The sequence below is a fragment of the Drosophila mojavensis genome, unplaced genomic scaffold (genome assembly GCF_018153725.1).
Source record: "Drosophila mojavensis isolate 15081-1352.22 unplaced genomic scaffold, ASM1815372v1 contig_74, whole genome shotgun sequence".
Taxonomy (NCBI): domain Eukaryota; kingdom Metazoa; phylum Arthropoda; class Insecta; order Diptera; family Drosophilidae; genus Drosophila; species Drosophila mojavensis.
In genome coordinates, this window is record NW_025318899.1 from 23,746,262 (window position 1) to 23,771,137 (window position 24,876).

At 43.1% G+C, this 24,876-nt stretch overlaps 1 protein-coding gene across 1 annotated transcript; it reads right to left on the reverse strand.

Annotated features, from left to right (window-relative positions):
- Positions 1-6,409: 6,409 nt before the first annotated feature.
- LOC6583448 (histidine-rich glycoprotein) lies at positions 6,410-7,395 on the reverse strand. The gene is made up of 2 exons (XM_002009080.4): positions 7,310-7,395; positions 6,410-7,247 (listed from the first exon to the last, which is right to left on the reverse strand). Exons 1-2 carry the CDS (start codon positions 7,313-7,315, stop codon positions 6,591-6,593), a joined length of 663 nt encoding a protein of 220 aa, XP_002009116.2. The 5' UTR covers positions 7,316-7,395; the 3' UTR covers positions 6,410-6,590.
- Positions 7,396-24,876: the final 17,481 nt, after the last annotated feature.

Genomic DNA, 24,876 nt, shown 5'->3' on the forward strand with positions numbered 1-24,876 from the left:
GAGGGAGTCTGTTGTGACTTATGGTTAGCCAGAGATTCGAACCGGGGGCACTGAATTATCAGGCGCACATGGCTGACGTCGCATTGCATAATCCATTGCGTACCCCACTTCCCACTTTCCATTCCCCTTTCCCCATTACCCATTCCCCATCCCTCAGTCGCTATTCTGTGGACCGTGCATCATTTTGGATGCCGCCGCCCGGTTGACATTATTTGCAGCTCGGCCTGGATTTTTGCACGCATAAATCTCTAAGCAAGCGCGCGTGTCGTGCGTTTATTATCACTTCCGTCTGGCGGACAGGACGGCCGGGCAGCCCAGCTAGCTGTTAAAGCAACTCCTTTGTCTTTTTGGGCATCGCGAAATTTATCGCCGTCATTTGTAATTGTAGCGCGAAAATTGAGTTTGAAGTTTGTCTGTTGTGTTGCGTGTGCGGTGTGTGTTGTGTGTGTTGCGTGTGTTGGTGCGGCTTAGTGAGGCTCGTTGTTGTTCGGCTCGGCTCGGTTCGGCTGATTCTGTGGCCCAAGTTTATTGTTTTCATCAGCATAATTCTTTGGCACTGCGCTTTGGAGCCAGTCCAAATGATTGTTAGCCAAAGATTTAGTGCTGGCAAAAAGGTGGCACTAAGCTGGGTATTTCCAGCTCCTAACACAGTTTCGCAAATGCCAGGCCATAAATAAATGTTGCAGACAGATATTATATATAGATATGTATGTAAATTTAGTATATTTCCGTCACACGGAAGTGCCTTAAAACCCAATTTTTGATACGCATTAATCTCGAATGAGTTATTGATAATGTACATATACAAATACATATACAAATACATATAGATATACATATAGATATACAATAATATATAAATATCGAGGCATTGTAAATTATGCGGTTTTTTGCAGAGAAATCAACTTTTTGACTAATACTAATTACATAGATAACTATTTACCAAGCATACGTACCATGTTTTAAATAAATATAAGCCTAAACATTTTTCAACTGCTTCTAAGAAGTTTAAGATTTAAGCATTCAATGCTGCTTTATAAGCATACAAAAAAAAAAAAAAAAAAAAAAAAAAACTAAAACGAGTCAAGTATTTTTTATCAAAATCCATTTACTCAAAGTGAACAACTCAATTTCCGAGATAAATAAAGCAAAGCAAAAAACTTTTTAAATGTAAAAATATATAAGTAATCCTAAAGGCAAAAAAAAAAAAAAAAAAGGACAATTTATGAAATTAAAATTTTACTCGAATCGCTTCCACACATATTTTTATAGTGCTTTTCGAATTTTACCTTCAACGAATTAAAATTAAAACTAAAACTTAATTATAGAGCAGAGTTTGTAAATTATCAACAATTAAAAGACTTTTTCAACTCTTAGCTTACATTTGCCTTCTAGACCTAAGAATGCAAATCAAAGATTTATGCAACGTAAACCAAATTAAATAAAAGACAACATTAATCGAAACAATTGTATTAGACTTAAGGACATTTAGTTTATTTTAAGCAACGCAATAATACATCAAAAGGAGAATCAGTGAACAACATTGTGATATTAGTTGACAACAAAATCAAATTACTTCCATGCCCTTTCTATATCATTTGCCGATCAGGTCTGAGCCTTATTGTTTGACGAGTTAGCTTGTTCTTTGAGGTGCTGCATTTTGAGGAATGTTTTATGGTGCTATGTAAACTAATGCTTAGCTAGATTAAGTTAGTTCGCCGACCTGTAGTTGTGGTTTAAATCGACAATCCTTAGCAGCCATAAAAACAAAAATAAATAACTCTAACTAGAAACCAGTCAAGTACTTATAGGAAAGGAAACTAACTCTCTTTGAAACTAGATCCATTATTTAAATGCATGCCCTTTCGTAAGGTTTAAATTATGAATAACTATTGTAAAAATTAGTTTTCTTTAACAACAATTAAACGAAACTAGGATACTTTTCAAGGACTCTCAGCCAGCCACTTCTTAAATAAATAATGAGAAACGAGAAAATAATAAAAATAAAAATAAATAAAATTATGCAGCTGAAGTTTGTGGAATGCGAAAATAATGCAAATGCCTTTGGCCGCCGGTGTTTGCCTGAATGCAATCAGTGCAGATTATGTGGCGGCTGTGCAGGGGGCAGGCACGATGGAGGGGGCAAGCGGGGGGCGAAGGGTTGAAGAAATAATGCGCGTAATAACAAACTACAGGCGTAACTGAAATGGCAGGCTACTGCGCATTTGTCCAGCCGATGGGCGACGGCGACGGCGATGGCGATGGCGAAGGCGTTGGCCAAGACGGACGACGGGAGGCGCAACTGCGGTAATTACAATTGCCGCCGGACATGTACAGCAGTAGCCACAGCAGCAATGGAAATAGCAGTGGCAGCAGCAGTGGCAGTGGCAGTGGCAGTGGCACAGCTGCGTCCGTGTTGCATCAACGCAACAGATCTTGAAGCATCCTCGCTCGCCCAAGACAATTATATGCTGCCAAAGACGCATGCGCAGCTGAAGCAGTAGGAGCAGCAGCAGCAGCCGAGGCAGAAGCAGAAGCAGAAGCAGCAACAGCTTCCTGACTGCATTTTGTTTTTACGTTTTTATTTGAGCAAATTGCTGGCAACTTTGCGGACTGTGACTGACTGAATGATAGACTCACTGACTGCTTGACTTTCAGACTTTCAGGTTGACTAAATGACTGACTGTCTGACAGTTGCTGCTGCTGCTGCTGCTGTAGCTGCTGCTGCTGCTGTAGCTGCTGCTGCTGCTGTTGATGGTGGTGCAGTTTCGCTCCAATTGCAATTTGTTGCTGCCCTGTTGCCTGCAAGAAAAAATATGCCAAAATTGCTACGTGCGGGCGTTTTGCACAAGAATCTCGGACCGGAGACCAGCCGGCAACGATAATGATGATTGCAGCTAAATTATGATGCCCCGATGCGAGTGCAGAGCTCAGCAGAGAAAGTGTAGCACACACACCAACACACACACACACACACACACATACATACACATGCACACAGTTCACACAGAAGCTGACTGCAACATCATCAGGCCACGGCCATCGAAGGGACTTAGCGGCTTTATTTAGCATAACTCGCATCGCCATTGGGGCCGCAACAGCAGCAGCAGCAGCAGCAGCAGCAGCAAGAGCAACAACTTTAGCAACAACAACAACAACAACAAGATTAGCAAAACGTAATAATTGCAAAGCAGTTTGCCGCAGGTGTGCCACCCGCCTTTGTCCAGGACCCGCACCCGTACTTAACCGGCTGCCTCACAGAGATGAGCACGCCCGATAAAGCAGCAACAGCAAGGTAGTGCTTTTTTCCCTGCTGTAGCAACATCGGATGCTGGCAACGTCGCGTATTAAATGCATTTGATCCTTGATGCTGTTGAAAATGAACTGAGCTCGAACATGCAATCAAGTGGCCCCCGCGCGCCCCACCTGTGCGCCTTGGCCATCAATATGGCCAATTTCATGAATGAAAACTTGGCACAGACCGTCTTGGCCTTTTGCATGTACCAACAACACGCACACCCACACAGACGATTGAAGTGTGTAAGGAGCGAGCTGCTGTTGCTGCATGTTGCTGATGCTGTTGCTGTTGCATGTTGCTGTTGCTGTTGCTTTTCTGGCAACATTATGAGTCTTGGCGACGCTTGTTGCAGCTGTAGCGCATTAACCTCGTTCACTCTGCTGCCGCTGCTGCTGCCTCACAAGCAAAATATTTACCAAAGTGATTAAGATGCCTGAGTAATTTTTAACACAATTACGCTGCCAAGCAGACGACGGCACTCAGTAGTCAGCAGTCAGCAGTCAGCAGTCGGCAGTCGGCAGTGAGCAGTCCCGGGTCTGCAATTGTGAGCTGCTGCCTGCTGCTGCCTACCCCGTTGAATGGCTACTGTAGTTACACTGGCTCGGCGTCAGTTGCAGCTGCATTGCTGCTAATGACCAGGCCGAGCGACCGACGCAGCCACTTGCAATATAAACTGTGGCATTGTCTGACCAGCCAACTCCAACTCCAACTCCAGCTCCAACCCCAGCTCGGCTCAGAGCTTCAGCAACAGCCAGCGCAGCTCGCAGCAAGTGCCAACGGCAACAGCATCACGCGGACCCCCGAACTTTTGTATACCTTGGCCATTAGCGTTTCCACACTACGCTGACTTTAATCGTAGCGCAGCGTAGACTGCCGCCAGGTGGAAGGAAGAGGCAGGAGGTAGTAAGCAGGAGGCGGCAGACGGCTGGCAGCAGGCAGCGGGCGGCAGGTTGGGGGTGTTTTACGCATCAGTGTTTTTTGACAGCTTCTTCTCGTCCGGCGCAGCACAATAAAAAAGTTAACGTTTTGTTGTGATTTATTGTATATGCGATTTTTGGCAGGTGTTGAGCAGCGCCATCAGCGCTCATCAGTGGCTGTGTTTGCTTGCGGCATGACTGCAAAAGCGATTGCAACGTGTGGCGCATTCAATGCTCAGTGGCTACCCAGTCGAGGCGCAACGCACGACAAGGCAACAAAAACGTATAACGTTAACGTATAACGCACCACCAGCATTAGCAACCGAAGAGGCCAGAGCAAAAGCAAAAGTCGTGATGCGTTTGGTTTAGATTCGAGCGGCACGATTTTTGCCGGCGTTAGCCACATTAACAATGTTGCCACAAACAACGACATTGCCGTTGCCGTTGCCGTTGCTGTTGCTGCTGCTGCTGCCAGCTCTCAATGCGAGCTGTTGACAAAGAGCAAAGTTCGCGATTTGCGAATTTGTTGGCCATTTGCTAATAATATTTATACACTAGCATCGGGTGCAACGACTTTGTGTTTAGGCTTGACTTGTGAGAGCTGACTAAAGCTCAATTGGAGCTGCGAATATAAATATAAAGTCGCAGGCAAATTAAATATTAGTCTGAGTCTTTACTTTTCATTCAGACTAAAGTTACCTCTGATTTTTTCAACATCTATAGGTATATAAAAAAAATCCAAAATGATATAAGAAAATTTTATTACGACAGTTAATTTTTCGCTTATGTTGAGGACTTGGAAAACTGCATAAATATGAAATTAATTAAATAACCAAGCCGAGGACCCCAGCTGCCAGTACTTAAACTTAAGTTAGCTTAAATTTTTCATCAGGCCTATCTAAATAAATAATTAAATAACAAAAAATATTTATGGAAAAAGTAAATAAAATGATATTGATATCTAATTTTCGATGAGCTTGAGTTATGTCTTGATTTTTTGAATAAGCCAAGTCCATATTAATATCTGCGGTCTGTCAATAAAGTCTCTAAAGTTGAATACAAAATAAAATATATACGATTTTCATTAAGCTAAGCGAATATGATTAAATTTAGCTAAAGAGCGTTTGCCGAAATTCCACCTGTCTTAGCCATAATTTTCATCGATAATTTTCCCCAAAATTATGCACTTTAAATTAATATTCCATCAGCTAAAATATATCATTTAGGGAATTTTGGCATCAGCTTACCTGTTTGCTACGACAAAATCGAAGTTGTCTTGGGCTAGTCCGAATTTCCTTTCCCATTGTAGTGGAGCAATGAAAATGAAAATGAGCGCGGCACGCGCTTAGCTGCCGCACGACTAGAAAATTGCAGTGGTGAAGAGCTCCGCGCTTGGCTGAGCTCGCTGTGTTGCCAGGGGAATAGTAACTGAAAGGGGAATGGAAATGGGAACGGGAAGGGGAATGGCAATGGAGTGTGAGTGCGAGTGTTGCAGCCACGTGTTGCGCATGCGCTTTTGGCCCCTAGACATGCAGTTGGACACGACGCGACGCCCTGAGCCTGAGCCTGAGCCAGAGCCAGAGCCAGAGCCTGAGCCACAGCATTTGCGTTTGTCAGGGTCGACTGCATCGCGCGTTCGCTTCGTGCTCGGCACTTTGCAATTGTTCAGAAGCTCGTTCAGTTGTGCCGTTGCACGAAGCGACGCTTTGGCGTGAGGCAGAAGTAGCAGCAGCAGCAGCAGCAGCAGCAGCAACACCTTCACTCTCTGCGGTTGAGGCGATAGTGCGATGATGTATGGCCTGAACTTGCGCTGTTTATGCCTCTACTTCTGGAACAGGCACAACCACAGCCACAGCTAGAGTCGCAGCCCCTGCTCATGCCACTGCCACGGCCACGGCCACTGCCCCAAGCTCGACTGCTGCCTACTATTGTAGGCGTCAACTCACGTTTATGCTTTGTAGACATTATCGCGCCTGTTTATCTTTAAATTGCAAGTAAATTACGTTGGCTCGCGCAGCTTGATGTATTATGCTGGCTTGTTGAGTGGCCAGTGAGTGATTTGATGAGCTGAGCAATGGCCGTGGTGGGAATATGCCGTACTGCTCCAAGGGGCAATGAGAGCAATCGAGATGGATCGACACAGAGAGAGAGAGAGAGAGAGTGAGAGGGAGTGAGAGAGGGAGAGAGGGAGGGAGAGAGGGAGTGAGAGTTGTGCACACAAAGATCTTTAAAAACAACCCGTTTATTCGAGCACTAGAAACTAAACGTTGTGCGTAATAAATTAGCTATGAAAGCGTCGTCATGCAGTTGGATAAGTGTTATGTGTTATGTGTGTGGGATGTGGTGCGGTGGTGTGGCGTGGTGGGGGAAATCTCTCAGTAATGCGTCTCCGTGATCCTGACTTTGCCGTATTTACCGTGCAAGTGGTGCTTGGCAAAGGCCAGCAGGTTGGCGTGGCTGTGGACATCCAGGTGGGCGGGGTAGATGGTCTTGTGCACCACAGCGGCGTGGCTGTGGTGGTGCACCAGCGGAGCCGAGTGGTGGTGGTGCACCAGCGGAGCTGAGTGGTGGTCATAGTGGTGCAGATCGGCGTGGGCATGGGCGTACGTATCGATGTGCGCGTTGTTGTGGATGATGTGATGATCAACCACGGGGTTCCTGTAGTGCAGGAAGTGGTGTGGCTCATCGTGCACCACCTTGTGCACATGATGCACTGGCTCCACTTCATGGATGGGCTCGTGACTGACAATCTTGGCCGGAGCGTGAATGTGCTCCAAATGGCCGTGGTGCACGTCGTGATCCAAGTGCGCCGAGTAGCCGTCGTGGTGGTAGACGGGATGAGGCACAGCATCCACGTGGTGGTCGTTACCATCGATCACTATGGCGGAGCTGTGGCCCAAATGAATGCCATCGGAATGGTGAATATCGCCGTCCACGTAGGGTGGCAGCTCCTCGTGGTGCACATCGTGCTCCAGATGGGGCAGCAGGCCAGCCTGAGCCACGCCCAGCAAAGCCAGAGTGCAGATGAAGAACTAAAGAAAACTTCAACAGTTAGAAGGAATTCGGGAACCTCAATCTCCCGCCCCACACCCACCTTCATTGTGGAGATTTCACGCTTAATTCGAGTTATCCAAAGGTTAAGATTGACGGCGCGCCTGAGACACTTGTGCTGCTCTGCTGTTGTCGTTGAACTGTGCTCCAATCCGCTGCAGCCCACGCATTTTATAGAGCTGAAAGGCAGCTGCAATCGTTGGCCAATAGCACGTGCAGCCCGGCGGGTCGAACAGCTGGCCTGGTCGGTTGTCCCAGCCATTGAACGCTATCAAAATGGCCAAGCAATGAAAGTAATGCGATGTGTGCCGGGGCAGCCAAGTGGCCGGCGTGCCTGGAATGCCCAATGAGCTTTGTCGTCACACTTCCAGCAGTCCCGCTCATTATGTAAAGAGCGCGCCGTGGTCAATAAACCATTTCCAGCTGGCCAACTCGTCGACGCACCGGTCATGTCATAATTTGATGGCTTAATAGGCCTACCTCACCTTGCCAGGGGTTGCACCATTCTGGGCAGGTGTAGGCAAGGCCATCCGAGGCTTCGCTTCCACTGGCGCTCGCAGTGCATTTGGCAACCAATTTGGCAATCTGCTGCCAGTGAAAGCGTTAGCTCCAGCTGACCAACATATCATGCAGCATTTTTATAATGGCCAAAAATAATCCATTCACACAATTTGCATTGGGCACACACAATTCATAGCGCCTACGTGCGGAATTTGCCGGCGGCACACGATGTTCACGGCTTGCCAATATCTCCGTGTTTATATTGGCACGATGGTGCTAAAAACTAATGCTAGCAACTTGTGGGTGTTATCAGTCGTGACTTCCCCGATATTCGCGCCCTGCCAGCTGTGAATTGCCGCTTGTCAATAGGGAAACAAAACTCAGTTCAGATATAAAATAAATCAGCTCACCGAATAGTAAATACACTTGTAGTCGGGGCGTATTTCATTTATAGGGCAGCTAAACTAACATGACAACAGCTAAAATAATTTATTACTTTATTTTGTATATTTATTAGAAATTAGAAATAATCTTAAATTAAGGCAGACTTAAGCATTAAGCACTGGAAACTAGAGACTTCAGCTTGAATGTAATACTATATTTTAAGTTAATCCTGTGCTAAACATAAATGTAAGAATGTAAAACTTCCTGATAGTTGAACACGTTATTCTCGAGCATTGTGGGAAACTATTCAAATCTCTGTTAAATTTATTTATTTTTTAATCTAAAATTTATTTATAAAATTTTGTATAGATTCTGCCTGGTGAATCAGTTAAATAATAGAAGAGAATAGGAGAATAATAGAATTGAAGATATATAAGAAAAATGTATTATATAAGTATTTACAAAATATATGTAAGAATATCTGAGACCACTTTTTGAATTTATTATTTTTATTATTAAGAAGTTACAATTAATATAAAATTAACTCTAACTTAAGGCAAAGCACTGGCAGCAGGGGTCTTCGGCTGAATTTATTGTATTATACCGGATTACTGTGCGGGCAGATAATGCCAAATATAAGTTCAAATAAGTTCAAATAAATACAAATAGGCCAATGCAAATTAGTAAAGATGATATAAATCATTTCTTGTACAAATATTGAACTAAGGGATGACAGGATAGATTGCTTAACATTTTACAAGCCATATCTATTTTAAGCATGAGCACGCCATTTATTATTAATTATTAAGGTAAACCAAATAACTAAGTATACTAACTAGTTTGAAGCAACAGTCTTCTCTGTGTAAGTATTTTAATTCCTGATCGACGATACAAATTAGAAATTATATAGTTATTCGAAATTTAAGTGCATATCATAATATCAACAGACAGCACAATTAAGTCTGAGCACAAAAAAAAAAAAAAATAAATAAATAAATAAATAAATAAAAATAAATAAATAAATAAAAATTTTATAAGTTATTATGAGCTATTAATGTATAAATAAAACCATTATTTTTCAAATTTATTATTATTATTTTTTTATTTTTATAAACTTTTTTTCACAAGACATTATTTTTAGAAATATTTTTTTTAAAGTAATATTTAATTTAAACTAAATCTATTTAAAGGTAAATTAATAAATTTAAATTATTTCTTGGGTAATTGATTCGCATTATCACAAGACTGTGAATTGGAGACTAGTGACACAATTCCTGATTTTTTTAGTTTGAACATTATCCTTTGCTATTTAGTCTGAGCTTTATCCCTATTTACACTATCCTCTTAAAAATAAATATAATATAGTATAACCTTTTCTATGCCGAGTTTCTCTTACGCTGGGTATTGACAATACAGCAATTGTAATACAATATTTTAATATTTCCACTTGTATGATCTGAAGACATTAAAATTCGCATAATTTCTATAAAAAATTTGTATACATATCTAAGCATGTGTTCATTCGTCATGGCGATTGCATTTCCTGTCTAGACGGCAGACACGTTCCGTAGATTATGAAAAACTGAAGGCAGTTAGCTGGTGGAGCCGCAGAGTCAAAGCCAGGCCAAGATAAGTCGAATCCAAAGTGGGTCAGCCTGTGGCTAATTACATAATAATTTGGTCAACTTGATCACGTTGCTAATGAGCAGCGTTGTATGCAAGGTGGTAAGTCCATGGTGGCGGCTGGCAGCGGGGTAGGGGTCCCCACTATCGCAACTATCGTTTTGGGCGGCGGCGTCAACACCCCGAAAACTACATAGAGCCGTACGTGCGGCACATGTGCAATGGGGCCCAGAGTGGAACTTGAAAAGCGGCGATCGACTTAAAATGCCCGCCAGGTGCCCACGCGACGCGCTTGTCGTCGACCTGTCCACAGATTTGAGTGCGAATTTGTTTTGGTTTCGATAGAAGCGCAAACGCAATTTGTACGCCTGACAAATACTCGAACATTTCCAATGAATTTTGCGTACGAATTTGACAATTCTTGGCGCTGTCTTTACTACTCGCGCTCTTTTGGTCTTTTGGAATTGCCAGTTCCTGTCTGTCGGTCTCTCTGTCCGTGTGTTGCTCTGTTTGCCAGTCGTTCCGTGTGTCTTACACCTGCCCCAACAGCCAATTAGCTGCAAAAGTATCTCCGTCCCATGCAGCGGGCTGCGATCGCAGTTTGCAGCTCGCAGCTCACATCTCAAGGGGCGGCAGTGCAGCATTTGTAATTAGACGGGGCAGCTACAACGTTGACGGCAACTTATTTCAATATGCAAATTATTGTTAGACCAGCATAGAAAAAAATCTACATAAAGCAGCGCCGACGAGCAGCAGCAGCAGAAGCAGAGGGAGACAGCCACACAGACAAAAATCTGTATGGGAAAAGAGAGAGAAAGAGAGAGAAAGAATATACGAAAATAAAAATAATAAAAAAATCTGTAATTTATTTGCACAAAAATGACGGCAAAGTAGTTGGTGGTGCGGGTGCGGGTGGTGGTGGTGGTGCCTACTTGTAATTGAGTGCATCGTTTGCGGGGCAACATTAGCGGGGCGGTGGGTAGCAGGTGAGAGTAAGCTGTATTAGCGACGCTGCCAACAACTAATTTAATGCCAGCGGCAACAGCAACAAACAGCAGCAGCAGCAACAACAGAGACGGCAACATGTCAACGGCAACGCCTGCTGCCTGCTGCCTGTTGTCCGTCGCCTGCGGACTGCAACGAGGATGATCCCATTGATGGGGGCGCTTGACAGGCGGGACGGGCGAGGCGGCAGCACTTGTGCATATTTTATGCCTGCGGCTCTCCGGCTGCGGTGTCCATTGTGGGCAGCTCTGCACACGGGGCTGAAATAATTTTGCATCACATATTTTGTCGACCACAAATCAACGGCATGAAATATTTGATGGTAATTAATATTGTAAGTAAAACGTATTATGCTTTTGAATAAATGGCTCTGCTGCACTTAATAGCTCCTGGCTACAGAGTCATACATGCTAGCTGCAAATGACGAAATGGCATGGAAGGCGGCCAATGAGTAAGTTTTTAGGAATTTATTTTTTGAGAACTCAAGAATTATTTTTACAGCCAGAGCCCATGAACATTGGGAATTTTGTGTAGAATGATTACATATTATAATCCACACGTATCTAAAAGGCGAAAGCTGGCTTGATCTCATAATTTATAACTAAGAATATAGTTAAGAATAACAATCGTGTCGATAAAGTCTGTCCAGTTTGTCCGATTCGATTTTATAGGCTGTCCGGTAGATGTCTTTGTTTTCTACATGTTCGCCTAAGAAGCTATCAAGCTTATCTCGAATCTTATGTCTTTGGTCCTTAAAGCAAAAATCTCTAAATCGAAAATTTTTAATGAATTGTTTATTTTTGATATCAGCTTCAAATTTCATAAAATCAAACCATAGCTGGAAATAAATTTAATATAAAGACTCTTCTGTCATTGGACTCTATAATTTGGAGACTAGTTCAAATATTCAATATATATTTTATATGTTCAAGAAATCATTCACATATTCATTTAAAGAAAAACAACAGAACTTATTGCATTATTATATTAATATCAGAAATAAGTGAAAGTGCTCTAGATTTTTCTTTTGTGATAATCAAGGTATGCTATGAAAATACAATAGATATAACAGAAATATCCATTTTTATCGAATAAGCTATTGTACAAATAGAATTTTTCAACAATAGGCTCTACTAGAGCAGTATACGGAATGACGCACAGACAGACTGCAGCGTGGGTCTGCAGCGCCTTCGTCTGCAAGTTTACATTTTCGCAAAGAATTATACTCCGAATTCACATTTTCAACGGGTTCACGGTAAACAAAAATTAATAAGTTAATAAGCAATTCATAGATACATAATTGAATAAAAAATGCTGTCAATAGTTTATAGTAACGCGAATATTATTAATGACTATTAAGAATTTATAGAATGAAATTGATTTTTCAATAAGCTATACAGACTAGATATGTATGTAGGTGTCAATCAGTTAGGTATATATAAAGATAATAAATGATTTCTTCCACACTAAGACACCGCTAACACTTGTACTACATTAATTGAAAATAATTATTATTTTATATTGTGATCAAAGTTAATTGATATTCGTTTTGTCGATTGTCACAACAAATCATATCAAATGTCTGGCTATATATTTTATTTTTGGATAACGCTTAATCAAACAACAACGCTGAATTGCAAAATATTTGAGCAACTCACTCGCAACGTCATTAGCTCGCAATCACAATATTAATTTCACAATCATTACACTGACTGTGGGACCGGTCGACCCATTGGCCCCTGGCGAGCAATCGATCTGGGGATGTTATCAACGGTAGCTTCAGCTGCTCGGGGCACAGGTGTTTTTGGCCACTGTTCCAATTTGCAGTTCAGATTGCTTTCGATTTCTCATCACACGATTTTTAATCATTAGTTCGGGAGTTCGGATCGAGCCCCGATACAGGATGGTCAGAGAATCGCATATGCGATTGGGGGCTCTTCCCCCAACAGAAAACAGAAAACAGAAAACAAATTGCTCAGCAGTAGCAGTAGATCCAGTCTGGTCTCTTATTGCATTTTCGCCAGGTAATGAAGTTCAGCAAAAAGTTAATCGGAAAAGCAAGGCCCCGCAACTAAATAGACAAATGATACGGAACGGAAGCTGCCAAGCAGTTGGCCAATTGTGCGGTGGGTTTTGCTTGCACATTAGCGGCTATAAATTGTCTTAATGCACACACACACACACACACATATCCACGAATTCGCACACACGCTCAGCACATGCATATGCACACATTGAGTGCAGCCTGATCGGGGCCAGGCAGACACCTTGAACGGCGGCAAAGATCAGACCCAGAGGCCGCATCGACTCGTCGTGTGATTTTGCAAACTCTGGCAGCAGTCCGAGTCCAGGTTCGGCATTCAGATCTTCATATACGATCATGCATATGGCCAGGCGCGTGTTGTGTATCTGCGTCTGTGTACCCTCCGCAAGTGTATCTGAATCTGTAGCTGTGGGCCTGGTGTTGCATAAGCCGCTGCTGCTGCATGACCAATCGCTGTAAGATTGTGAAAATTGTAACGCTCGATTGAGAGCTCAAAGTTGCAGTTCAGTTGTTGTTGCTTGCGCCGTTGTTGCTGCTGTTGTTAATAATATTGCACAAAGGCAGCTTTGCGAAAGTTCGTCAGCAGCAACAGCAGCAGCAGCAGCAGAACAATGGCTCAAACTCAATTCAAGTGCTGCTGCTTCTGTTGTTGTTGTTGTTGTTGTTGAATGTTCTTGTGGCCATTGTTAGTTGATTTCATCTGAAATAGAAAGCATGCAATTTTCATGCCACGCTGCGGCGTCGATAGCGGCAGCAATTGATCTGCCGATCAGCGGATCGATTGAAGGAGTTATTACACACGAACAAAGCAACTGCAGCAGCAGCAGCAGCAGGGGCAGCCTCATCTTGAGGAGGAGAATCAGTGACCATTGGTCCATTGGTCCATGGCAGCTATTGCTCTATTAGTGTTTGGGCAACGGATCGTATGATGTGGCATAATGATTTTGCGGAATTTCAAATGGACCGTAGGACAGGTGCTAATTTCATAGAACAGCCAATTGAAATGCCTGGCCAATATCATCAGAGGCCGCCGACAATGCCATCAACAAGTGCGTGGCTAAAACTGACTTTAAATTACACTGAACAACCAGAAAAACACTTTAGAGCTGATTATGATCTAATTTCACACAAGCACATTATCTATAATTTTTAATAAACATATTTACGTCGGCATCGCATCCACAAAGTGTAGGAATTTCAATCGCAAATCGAATCTTTGCAATATTTCTAGTAGCTATTTATCATTCAAGATAATTTTGTACACTATGAAGAGTTGGGAATTCATGACTATTCGATACTATGGATACTCATCATAAGTGTTGGAAAATTCTTTATTTCTTGATTAAAATAAAATAAATAAATAAATAAAAATTTAACTTTCATTTGCAAAATATATTAAGAAAACTAGATAAATTAACTTTAATTGCTGTGTAAATTCTGAGTTAGTCCAAGCATCCAGCGACATTTTATTAACTTTCTTGATTTCTCTCTGCAATTGATGTCCTTCACATTAGCAACTATGTTGGAGAGTGTAAGCTTGTGAGTAATTGGCGAGTCGATTAAACCAATTGGTCAATCGTCTGTATCTTTGGGCACGGATAGCGGCTCGCTTCGGCATCCGCATTGACAAAGCGGCGTTTAATTGCCTGAATCGAAGTCAAGTTCGATTTTCGAGTACCCGAACGATGCCAGATAGCTGTAAAAACTGGGCAGGCGCTGCCTATTGAGATTCCCACGCACAGGTGGTGACAGGTAGCCAGCCAGGCAACCAGCCAGTCGTTTGGTTGGCCGACCGGATAGAAGTCGTTTGCCACCATGAAAATGAAATAAAATGTGACCTTTGGCAGAAGGATTCTCAATGCCGGTGATAAGGATGCGCAGAGCGGCTGCAGTGCGAATGCCGCAGCGCGACACCGAATGACCATTTTATGTCGGCACATAAATTAGTTGCACTCTGAAGGCAGGTCGTGAATGAAATCGATTGAAGTTGAATGAGTTTAACTGTAAATGCATTTTTAAGCGTATGTTTTGCTGTGTTTTGTTCAAGATACGACGATGACGACGACGACGCTGCCGCTGCCGCTGCCGCTGCCGCCGCCGCCGCTTCTTATCAAAGCCAAAATATCTAAGTGGCTTTGTAGTTCGTTTGTATGGCTGCAGGGCCACAGGGGCTAGCGGAGAGCAGAGTGTGGGCCGAGGCTCTTTTATGGTCTCCGACTGCTCCGGCTGCGACTGTAGACATTTATGCATATCGATGCCGAGACTTGTAAATCTGTGCGTATGCCATTAATTTTTTTTCTTTCAGATATTTCGACTCTTTCACTCCACTCCAGCAACAGCGAGAGCAACAGCAACAGCAACAGCCACAAAATCTTGTAAAACTGTAATTTTAAATTAATAGGCGCGTATTACAAGCAGTTTATATGCACAGGCGTAGGAGGCGGAGGCCCGTCCGCCGCCCTGCCCCTGCACCAGCACCTGCCGGTGCTTTTCTGTTTTGGCTTTATCAAGCCGAGCTGTGGGCCCCATGAAGGTGTTGAAATCAACAGCTAGTCCAAACTCTATAAGAATTTATAGCGGAATTATGTGACAGCTGCTGCCGTCGTCGTTGCCGTCGTTGTGGCTGTCATTGTTATTGTTTTTCGTTGTTAATGCTGTTGTTGTTGTCGTTGTTGTTGCTGTTGTTGCCGGCTAGCGGGTGTTCAACAATAACAATAACAATAACAATGCGTTAGTCGATAGTCAAGTCAAGAGTCTCAGAACCCGTCTCCAGCTCCATATTCATCTCGATCTCCATCTCCATCTCCATCTCTGTCTCTTTTTCAGTTACTTGTCTCTGGTTTCAGGCGTTTCTTACGGCATTTCGTTTCAACGCATTTCATTTGAAGCCATTCGCTTTGATTTCTTTTCTTCAGTTGCCTTTGGGGGCCTCAAAGAGAAGCTGCTGCTCTTTAATTTTCACCTTTTGCCCGCGCTGGCCGAAGCTGGCTGAAGGCCTTAACTAATTTATGCAAATGTATATTTAATCGACGTTGACAGTTAAGGCGGGCGCTAAAGAACACAAGGGCCCACATCAGCCCCAGCATCGCCACTGAGAGCATCAGCATCAGCAACAGCAATAGCAACAGCAACAGCAACAGCATCGCCAGCAACATCAGCCTCATTGTTGCTGCTGCTGCTGCTGCTGCTGCTACTATAGATCGCTGTGCTCTTTTGTGAGATGATAGATGTTCACGAGGCGGCAACACCCACCGTAGATGGAACTTGCAGATGGCGCTGATGCGGCCAGTGTAAATTTGTTGACGGCGCATGTTGTGCATTTTAAAGAAGTCCTCAATAGAAACTGAGGAGGACAATCAGCCGCAGCAGATGAGGAGTCTTCGTCTATCTCCTCTGAGAGTAAATGGCAAAAATTGAGAACTATATTTAACATAATCAACGAGAGTGCAAAATGTAAGACCCTTCAAGCATATTTATATGTAGTTCTTGTCTTTAAGCTGAATATCTGCAACAGCAATCGAGCTATGCATAATAAAATGACGTATAATAATAATTATATTTTATTTTAAATGGAGTGCAATATCATTAAACCAAGCACTTGCAAAATAGAGTTAGTCCTTGAGAAAATGTTTAAAATTCTTAACATTTATGAAGCTTAATTATTTTTTGTTAGGGGAATCGATGCAGAATAGAGATTTTAATGTCGAATGACGATAAAGTCCTTGTCTTAAAGGCCAACTTCGAAGATTATGCATATATTTCGCAATTTAGACTTTAAATTTTTATTTTGCTATAGGTCAGCTCTTCATATTCCATACATCAGTTAAATTAATATGAATTTTTCATTGAATAATAGAACTCTGTAAATAAAAGTTTATTTTTAATATACTATATTTATGTAGCGAAGTCTTGGAGTACGAATTGTCTCAACAAACGTTTCCCTATGATATTTTTCTCAGTTCTAAAGTTTTCTTCTAAAGTCCAACTCATAATTGAGGACATTGAACCAGAATAGAGATTTCTATATTATGAATCAATTGGGCTTTTGTGTTCAGGTATAAGCGCAAAGAAATATTGTCTGCAACATGGACTCCGAATGTTTATGGATCAACTCTTCGCATATTAAGCACTAATAAAACTGTTATTCATCGTTGAATATGATGACATAATATTTTTAAAGGACCGCTCATCATGAGTCATAAAATTCTTGATCTGAGAACTCTCGTCAAAGGCTTCCTTAATACCTTCAACATTTTTAAAGTTTTTTACTGAGGTAACAGAATCAGAATAGTAATTCCCAATAATAGAATAATGATTTTGGTATTTTAATACAACTTCTATAATAGTTTGTTTTTCAGCACTTCCAATCTTTATTTTATTATTTGTCAGAGATCACCGCAGTGTTTGCCAAACAATATTCAAGGTTGATTCTTATTCAAGTTGAGATCTTAAAGCACCTCGGATTCAGTTATGTATATCGGCAGGCTAATGAGCTGGAATCTTAAAGAGCAATTTGGCATTGTGAGGAAAGTCTTGTAAGCAACAGAATTGCATTTTGATTAGCATTTCAATGGACTGTTATATAGGCATTTATCATTCAGCTCTTAATGAAGCTGTAAATTTCTCAGTGATTGCTGCCAAATTACAATTAAATGCCGCGCATAAATCTCGGGCAGAGTCGTGGCTATCTAGTTGGCTAAGGCTGGCACCGGCCAGCAGCCCTTGAGGGCGCCAGCTATTGATATAAGCGAAATATGCCCCAACACATGCGCATTAAAACAGAAATTACTACCTGAATTCCGCAAGTGAATATAACAAAGCCAGCGACAAAGCGGCCAGCGGAGCAGTGCGCAAACTGTAACTGAGTCTCTATGGCAGTCGTGTTTATAAAGCAAATCATAGACAAAAGCGGACTGGCTTAACGGGCGCCATAAAAGAGATGCTAAGATCTGTGTGCCGCATGCTGCATGCAGCTTGCCGCTTGAATGGCCGCAAGTGTCGTGGACAGGATGCAGCACGCGCTGCGATGGACGATGGGGCTGGGGCAGGGCAGGGGTATGGGCACGGGCTGGGGCTGCAGCAGAAAGCAACTGGAAAGGGGACCGCGCCGGGCCAGCCACTCGCTAAATATCAATAACATTTTTATTTATTTTGTTTGCGGGCATTTTGGCATTTTTGAGTGCATTTATTTTAGCGTCCTAAGCCGAACGTTTTGTAAAACGTTTTGTCTGCTCCCGTGCATAGGTACATATGTATGTGTGTGTTGCAGGTTCCCCCAGTTGCCTGTTACGTACGAGTGCACGCCGAGATTTGCAGTAGCCATTGGCCCATTGGCATGTCGCGTGCAACTGCAGCTGCACTTGTCCCGGGCTCCGTGGCTTCATGGCTCCATGGCTCCATGGATCCATGGTGAGCCGCACCATAGCCGAACACTACTCCTGGCAACAATAAATAATAAACCTTTTGTGGATTTTGGTCTTGATGGCGGTGGCGTTGGCCTGGCTACCGATCGGCCAAGATCAAAGTCCAATTGCCGCCATTGTTTGCTGGAGCCGAGCGAACGCAAAGGCGAAGGCGAAGGCGAATCAGACGCCGATCGAGTAAGCAAATAAAAATGTCTGCAAAGGAGCCAGGTCGAACACTTGGAAAGTAGATGTGGCTTGTTATTAGACAAGTGCTAAATGCGGCATTATATTCCATTTTAATTAAAAAGGGAAAATCGAGCGGAAGTTGACCTACAATAGCAGCAGCAGCAGCAACAACAACAACAACAGCAGCAGCCTTGGTTACATGTAGGCATAAAAGTGAGACGGACAAGAAAAACCGGTGGCAATAATTTTAATGCCGCTAAAAGGCAAAGTACGGCCACGCGGACAGACGGACCAACGGACCAACGGACAGACGAAGAGTGGCGGCATCGTAAAATTCTTAAAACATATTTTATGAGCAGCAACAACAGGCAGCAGCAAGAAAATACGAAAAACGCTGCACGTTGACAAATTTGAAGGCCCGAAAGAGGTCGGCCAGGTCGCTTGGTAGGCGCCCAAAAGGAAAAGCAGCCTCATAAACGCTGGCGATTTAATTTAACGATTGTCATACTCATACTCAAAGCGAAAGGGTAAGAGACCAACAGCAGTAACAGCGCTCGCATGTTTCTGGTCGACTTTCCGATGAGTTAGCTGGAACTGCCAGTGAGCCGTGGTCATGGAGGAAGCCACCCACATAAAACAACAAATGCTGCGCCATTGTCTCAGGCGCTGAAATTCACTTGAAAAAATCTCATAAAACCCCAAAAAAAGCAAAAACAAAAAATAAGGCAGAACAAATAAGAATGCCTTGCAGCTGACTGAACGAACTCGAAATACGCTTAAGTCAAGAAAAAGAAAAGTCGACAAAGGCTGGAGCAGAACTAACTGCAAAGTGTGTGTAAGATATGGCTTGGCTCTGCACACTAATAACCGGCCCAATTCATCAGTCAAGTGGCGTCAGTGTAATGCTTCCGCACCATAACTTAGCGAATATGCCTCAGGTGCAGGGCATCGGCTGAAAAGCTACATTCGAATACACAAAACGGTATTGAATAGCCCTAAAACGAAAGCGGCCTGCGCTTCGGCTGTTCGCTGAGCACCCAAAACGACATGGGCCCAGTTACTGATGAGGCAGAGAGAGAGGAGCAAGCAGAGCCACAGAGGCACAGATCAACAACGTTGATCACGCGCATGCGACGACATTCAATGTGATTTCGTTTGAAGCGCCGCGCGCATGCGCGGGAGCAAAACAATCGCTTGACAGAGCCAACGTTGCCGGCGACGGTGACGTCTACGCCGACGTCGACATCGCAGTGGCGTCGGAGCTCAAATTGGGTCGCCAGGCGCTGTTTCGGCATATCCCTTGGCGGCCACGCCACTGTCGGCGACAGTAGCTGCGCTCCTAGATGCGCGCTGCTAATGTTGCCCGACCGTTCAAAAAGTCAAAAGTGAGCCAGTGCAATCTGATAATAATCTGACAAACTGTCGCTGGCGTTTGACGGCGCATAAAGCGCACAAAGGCGGCCAGCGAGCAGGAAGAAATCAAATTTAGCCGAGCGGTACAGGGAGACGGGCCGAACCGAGCAGGCGAGGGGCTGCAGCAGGGAGCGCAGGGCTGCCGCAGAGAGCGGCACCGACTGCCTATTCCTAATGATGACAATTTGAGCTGTAGCTGTAGCTGTAGCTGCAGTCGCAGAACACGTAGAGCTCAACACTGGCGACTGCAGTCGCCGGCAGTCGCTGGCCTGTATTGAATTTTGAATGATTAGTTTGATTCGCGAGCGATCGGCAGATTGAGCCTGACTTTTAAATGTCGCAGTCGTTGAAGTTGGCGACGTCTTGGCCGCTTATTAGCCGCGCTAAATTGCACTAGGGACCCAATTTTGCAAAAGCCACGACAACGTCAGAGTTGGAGTCGAAGTCGGAATCGAAGTCGAAGTCGAAGTTGCAGTCGCTGTTGAAGTTGGACTCAGAGCCAGAGTCGAACAAAATGTAACGTGTGTCAGTTTTAAGGCAAGCGTCAACTCTAATGAACTCTTGTGTGAATTTAGCTGAAGTCAATAAGCCAAGCGCTGTATATCAATTAAACTGGCAGACATTTGTTGCAGCTACCTGATCGTGGATCGTGGCTCCGGCAGTGGCTCCTTGTGACGCCCACTTGTGGGCAACGCGATGATCAATGAGCTGGAACTGTAGCTAGTTGGAGTTGGAGTTGGAGATGGAGTTGGAGTGGCCTCGGTCACATTGAGGCACGTAGAAATATGCGAGCTTTATGTCCATGTCAAGTGCAACAATTACCACAATTGAACGATCGTGTGTCCGGTAGTCGCAGCAGCAGTAGCTGAGCCGCCATAATACCCTGTGCCAGCTGACCAATCCCATTGCAAATTGAATAAGAACATTATCACTGCCGCAGTACAAGCCGAGCCAAGTCACAAGGCTACAAGACAATAATAATCAAGATCAATTGCAATTACAAGCACAATGAATGCATTGCCTTCAACTTGACTCTCCGACTATGACTTTCAATTGGATATGGACTTGCCTATCGATCTAGCAGACAAGGCAGACGAGGCAGACGACGCTGCCCACTTTGGCCAGTGCTCGCTCGCTCGCAGGAAGTGAGCCGTGTGTCCGTTCGTCCCTGGCTAGACATGGATCAGACATCTGGACGTACACTATGTTTGATATGATTTGCTGCAACATCTCGCTGCCCAGACGGAGACACAGAGACAGGCAGGCAGGCAGGCAGGCCAGCTTACTAGCCTCGTTGTCGTTTTCATCTTGTGGCCGCTCCTGTTGCATGACGCGACTAATGCGCAAAATTCACACAATTCATCATCATGCTACAGCCTGGACACTAACAAGCCCAAATTATTTTTACCGCTAGCGCTCACAGTGGTTGCGCGCGCAATAGCTGATCGAGCTGTGATCAGGTGCGTCTGAAAATAAACATGTGATCAAATAATTCATTTATAATTTAATAACGTTTCATATGACATAGAGACAGTCGATCCCAATCATTTTTTGTCCAAATATTGGACTTATTCGATTATATTATATATCGATATACTTCATACTATAATTGCGCAATCTATGTATCTCATTTATCTACTCTACTAATTCTCTACTTTAAAAAATGTTTCTAATAAATAAAAGGTTATCAAAATATTTTAAAATTTTTAACTTGACCACTTCAATATTTAATAAGCAAATGAAATAAGATTCAGTATCGATATGTTAAGCTTCTTTTGCAGATATGAATCTGGAATATAGTTGAGGATCTAAAAATATATTTATATATTTATTTAAAACCATATTTATATGGAGTCCATATTAACTTAGTAGTAAGCTTTATTTCCTGTATAGGTTATGCATCTGACTTTAAGCTTCTCTTTAAGCATTATATATCTATGTATGTATGAATATGTTCAATGTATTTTTTACTCTTAAGAATTTAATATATTATATTTTTCTCTGATCTAAAATTAAGATTTAAGTATAAATAATTTTTATATAAATTATGTATATGAATGTAAGCTCCTCTTTTTTCACTTTTTTCACCATTTTAGATTTGTCTCATAACTCATAGTTTTTAATTCATTAAAACATTTCTTATCTCCGATCATGGACCCACTGTGCACGAACGCTGGCCGATGTATCTACTTACTTAAGCGCTATAATTGCTTAACGAGCGTTCAAAACGCGGCGACTGCAGTTGAAACTAAGGCGCCTTTTTATGGCAAATGTGCAAGGTGATTGACAAGCAATCGGAATGGGTATATCGGAAGGTAATCTATGCAATATCAATATGACTTACATAGCGAATGCTGTGCACTAGCTCCTGTTTAAGTGTATGTGAGTGTGTGTGTGTGTGTATGTGTAAGTGTGTGTACGTATGTTTGCGCTATTGCGTGGGCACTTGAAAACGCAGTTCTTAACTGGGATTCGGTTTTATTACACGAAAATTTGTAGCATTTTGTGATTTCCATGGAATAGATACATCTATGAAGCGCGTCTATAAAGAGTTACGCCCGCCCGCCCGCTCTGGTCAGAGCGACGAAGTCCAACTCTGACTCGGACTCCAGCGACGACGGCGACGCCGACGCCGCGGCTCTTGATGTGATTTCGTAGAAGTGACCGCTGATGGACTATTGCGTATTGCTGTTGCGCGGTAGGTACGACAGCAATAGCAACAGCAACAGCAACAGCCACAGCAACGGCAATACCATTGGCCAACATGCTACGGTGGCGGTCTAAACGACCTACAGTCAAGCCAAGTCCAAGTTGTAGTTGGAGTCGGAGTCGGAGTTGGAGTTGAGTCTCGAATCGAGCCCGTCATCATTTCATTGTTGCCATAAACTTGCATTTATGATGACTTACGGGTCAGTTTTCCTTTTGTTTTTCAGTCGTCGTCAAACCAAAGCACTTAATGTCGCACATGAGCTACAAATGCGATGGCAATGGCGATGACGACGACGACGACGACGACGGCGGCGATGGCTCCTCCACGCACTTGAGGCGATTCTCGCGTCAACGGCGCTGGTGGTGGCAGTGGTGGCGGTGCTTGTAGTGGCGGTGGCGGTGGAGGAGTTTCAGTTTAAGTCTATCCCCGGACCTGGGCCTGGGCCTGGGACTGGGCCTGGGCCTGGTCTTCTGCTGAGTTGGAGCTCTTGTCTTTTCGGTAGTTGCGGCCAGCTCAGCCTGCCAGTTGTTGTAGTTGTTGTTCTCGTTGTTTGTTCTTTTATGTTAACCTTTTGTTTTTACCTGATTTCGGCGTCGTCGACGGCGACGGAACAAAAAGTTACCAAACGCATTCGCCCTCAATGTCACAACAACAATCACAACAGCAACATATCGTGGCTCAGTCTTGTGTTGCTGTTGTTGTTGTTGTTGTTGTAACATTCGTAGAAATCACAAGTGCCAAGCGCGCTTCATTGTGGGAACTGTTTTTGAAGTTGGCTCGCTGTCGGTTCAAGTATCTGCCCTTCGACCCTCCCTCACACACACTCACACACACACTGACTCATAGCTTCCTCTCCCGCTCTCTCTCTCACACTCACTTTTTCTCTCTCTCTTTCTGTGTGTGTGTGGTGTTTTGGGCCACTTCAGATCTCGACTCTAATATCCTTTCGAAATTGATTTGATTAACCTTTTGATGATCGATGATAATGAATATTTATTAACTGATCGCCGGGTGCCACAATTTCCCACACTCTGTTGTCGAAACATGTCATAAAATGAGCATTATAAACATTAATTAATTAATTTTTTTAATGCAAATATATCGATGGATATATTTGTTTTGAATAAGCATCGAGAAGACGATTTCCTGCGACGGCAGTTCTCATTTGGAATAACTGTCATTAAAACTAGAAAACATAACAGATTTTTTTTATTATAAATAAACTGTGGCTAATTGGGTGTTGCTTGGCCGTGGATCGAAAATAGAATACTAATACGATTAATTAAGCGCCTTAGTTTCCGTTTTATTGCTCAATTTGGTAGTTGTACGAAAGCCGCTACGACAACTACAACTACAAACAAAAACCATAAACAAAATATAACAAAAATGACAATTTATGAAAAAGAAAAAAATCCGATCAAAAAACGAAAAATACTCATAATAAAAGAGCCCAACCCGAATCCGTTTATTGAGGGTTTCGTTGCTTTAAGGGGCCAGCATTTGCATAGATTCGTTAATTAAATGTTTGTAGCCCTGATTTTTATCAGAAGCAATAATTAAGTTGCATATGCCAAAGGAGCGCTCTGCTTGCCAAGTGATAAAGTTTTTATTAATGAGATTTTATGAACCGAATCTAAATACACGAACCCAAAATCCAACTGCAAAAAACTTGCTTAAAGCACCGGGGGAAAACACATGTTGAAGCCATTTGCCAGATAGAATGGGGGCTGCGCTGCGCAATCGAAACGCCGAACATGCCCAAGGTCTTAAACCATTAAATATGGTAATCGTCAGATAGCGATAACAGCGAATGCTGCCGATTGATCCACTTAGATTGAGATATCAGTGCTCGCTCTGAAGATCGAGTCTTAGAAGAGATCGTGTAATCTTTACATTTGTAAGAAAGAGGAGTGCCAATTGGCTGGGTTGGGACTATGTTTGGGAACTGATTAACACATGTATCATCTTTTATTTTATTTGTTTTTTCTTTTCTTTCAGCACATATAAAGCTGTAGACGAAAACGATTCAGATGAGATTCACCAGATAAGCGGACAAGCGTAATCAAATATGTTTATCATAAATATTTAAATGAAAATAAAGACAATTTCCGATATTAATCTGAGGCTTTTGTTCGACCAAGCTTATCGGATCGATCTACTAGAGATCTCAGTTATAACACCTGCCGCCCATTAAGCATCCCTAATGCTCCATAGATAGCGGGTCATACAGCGTGGCATTACCCCAAAAACCGCCGGATATATAAGTTAAACACTTTATTGGCAGCCAAATCGTCGCACGCCGCAGGTGACCAAAAATCGTATTGCTAAACGTAGATGGG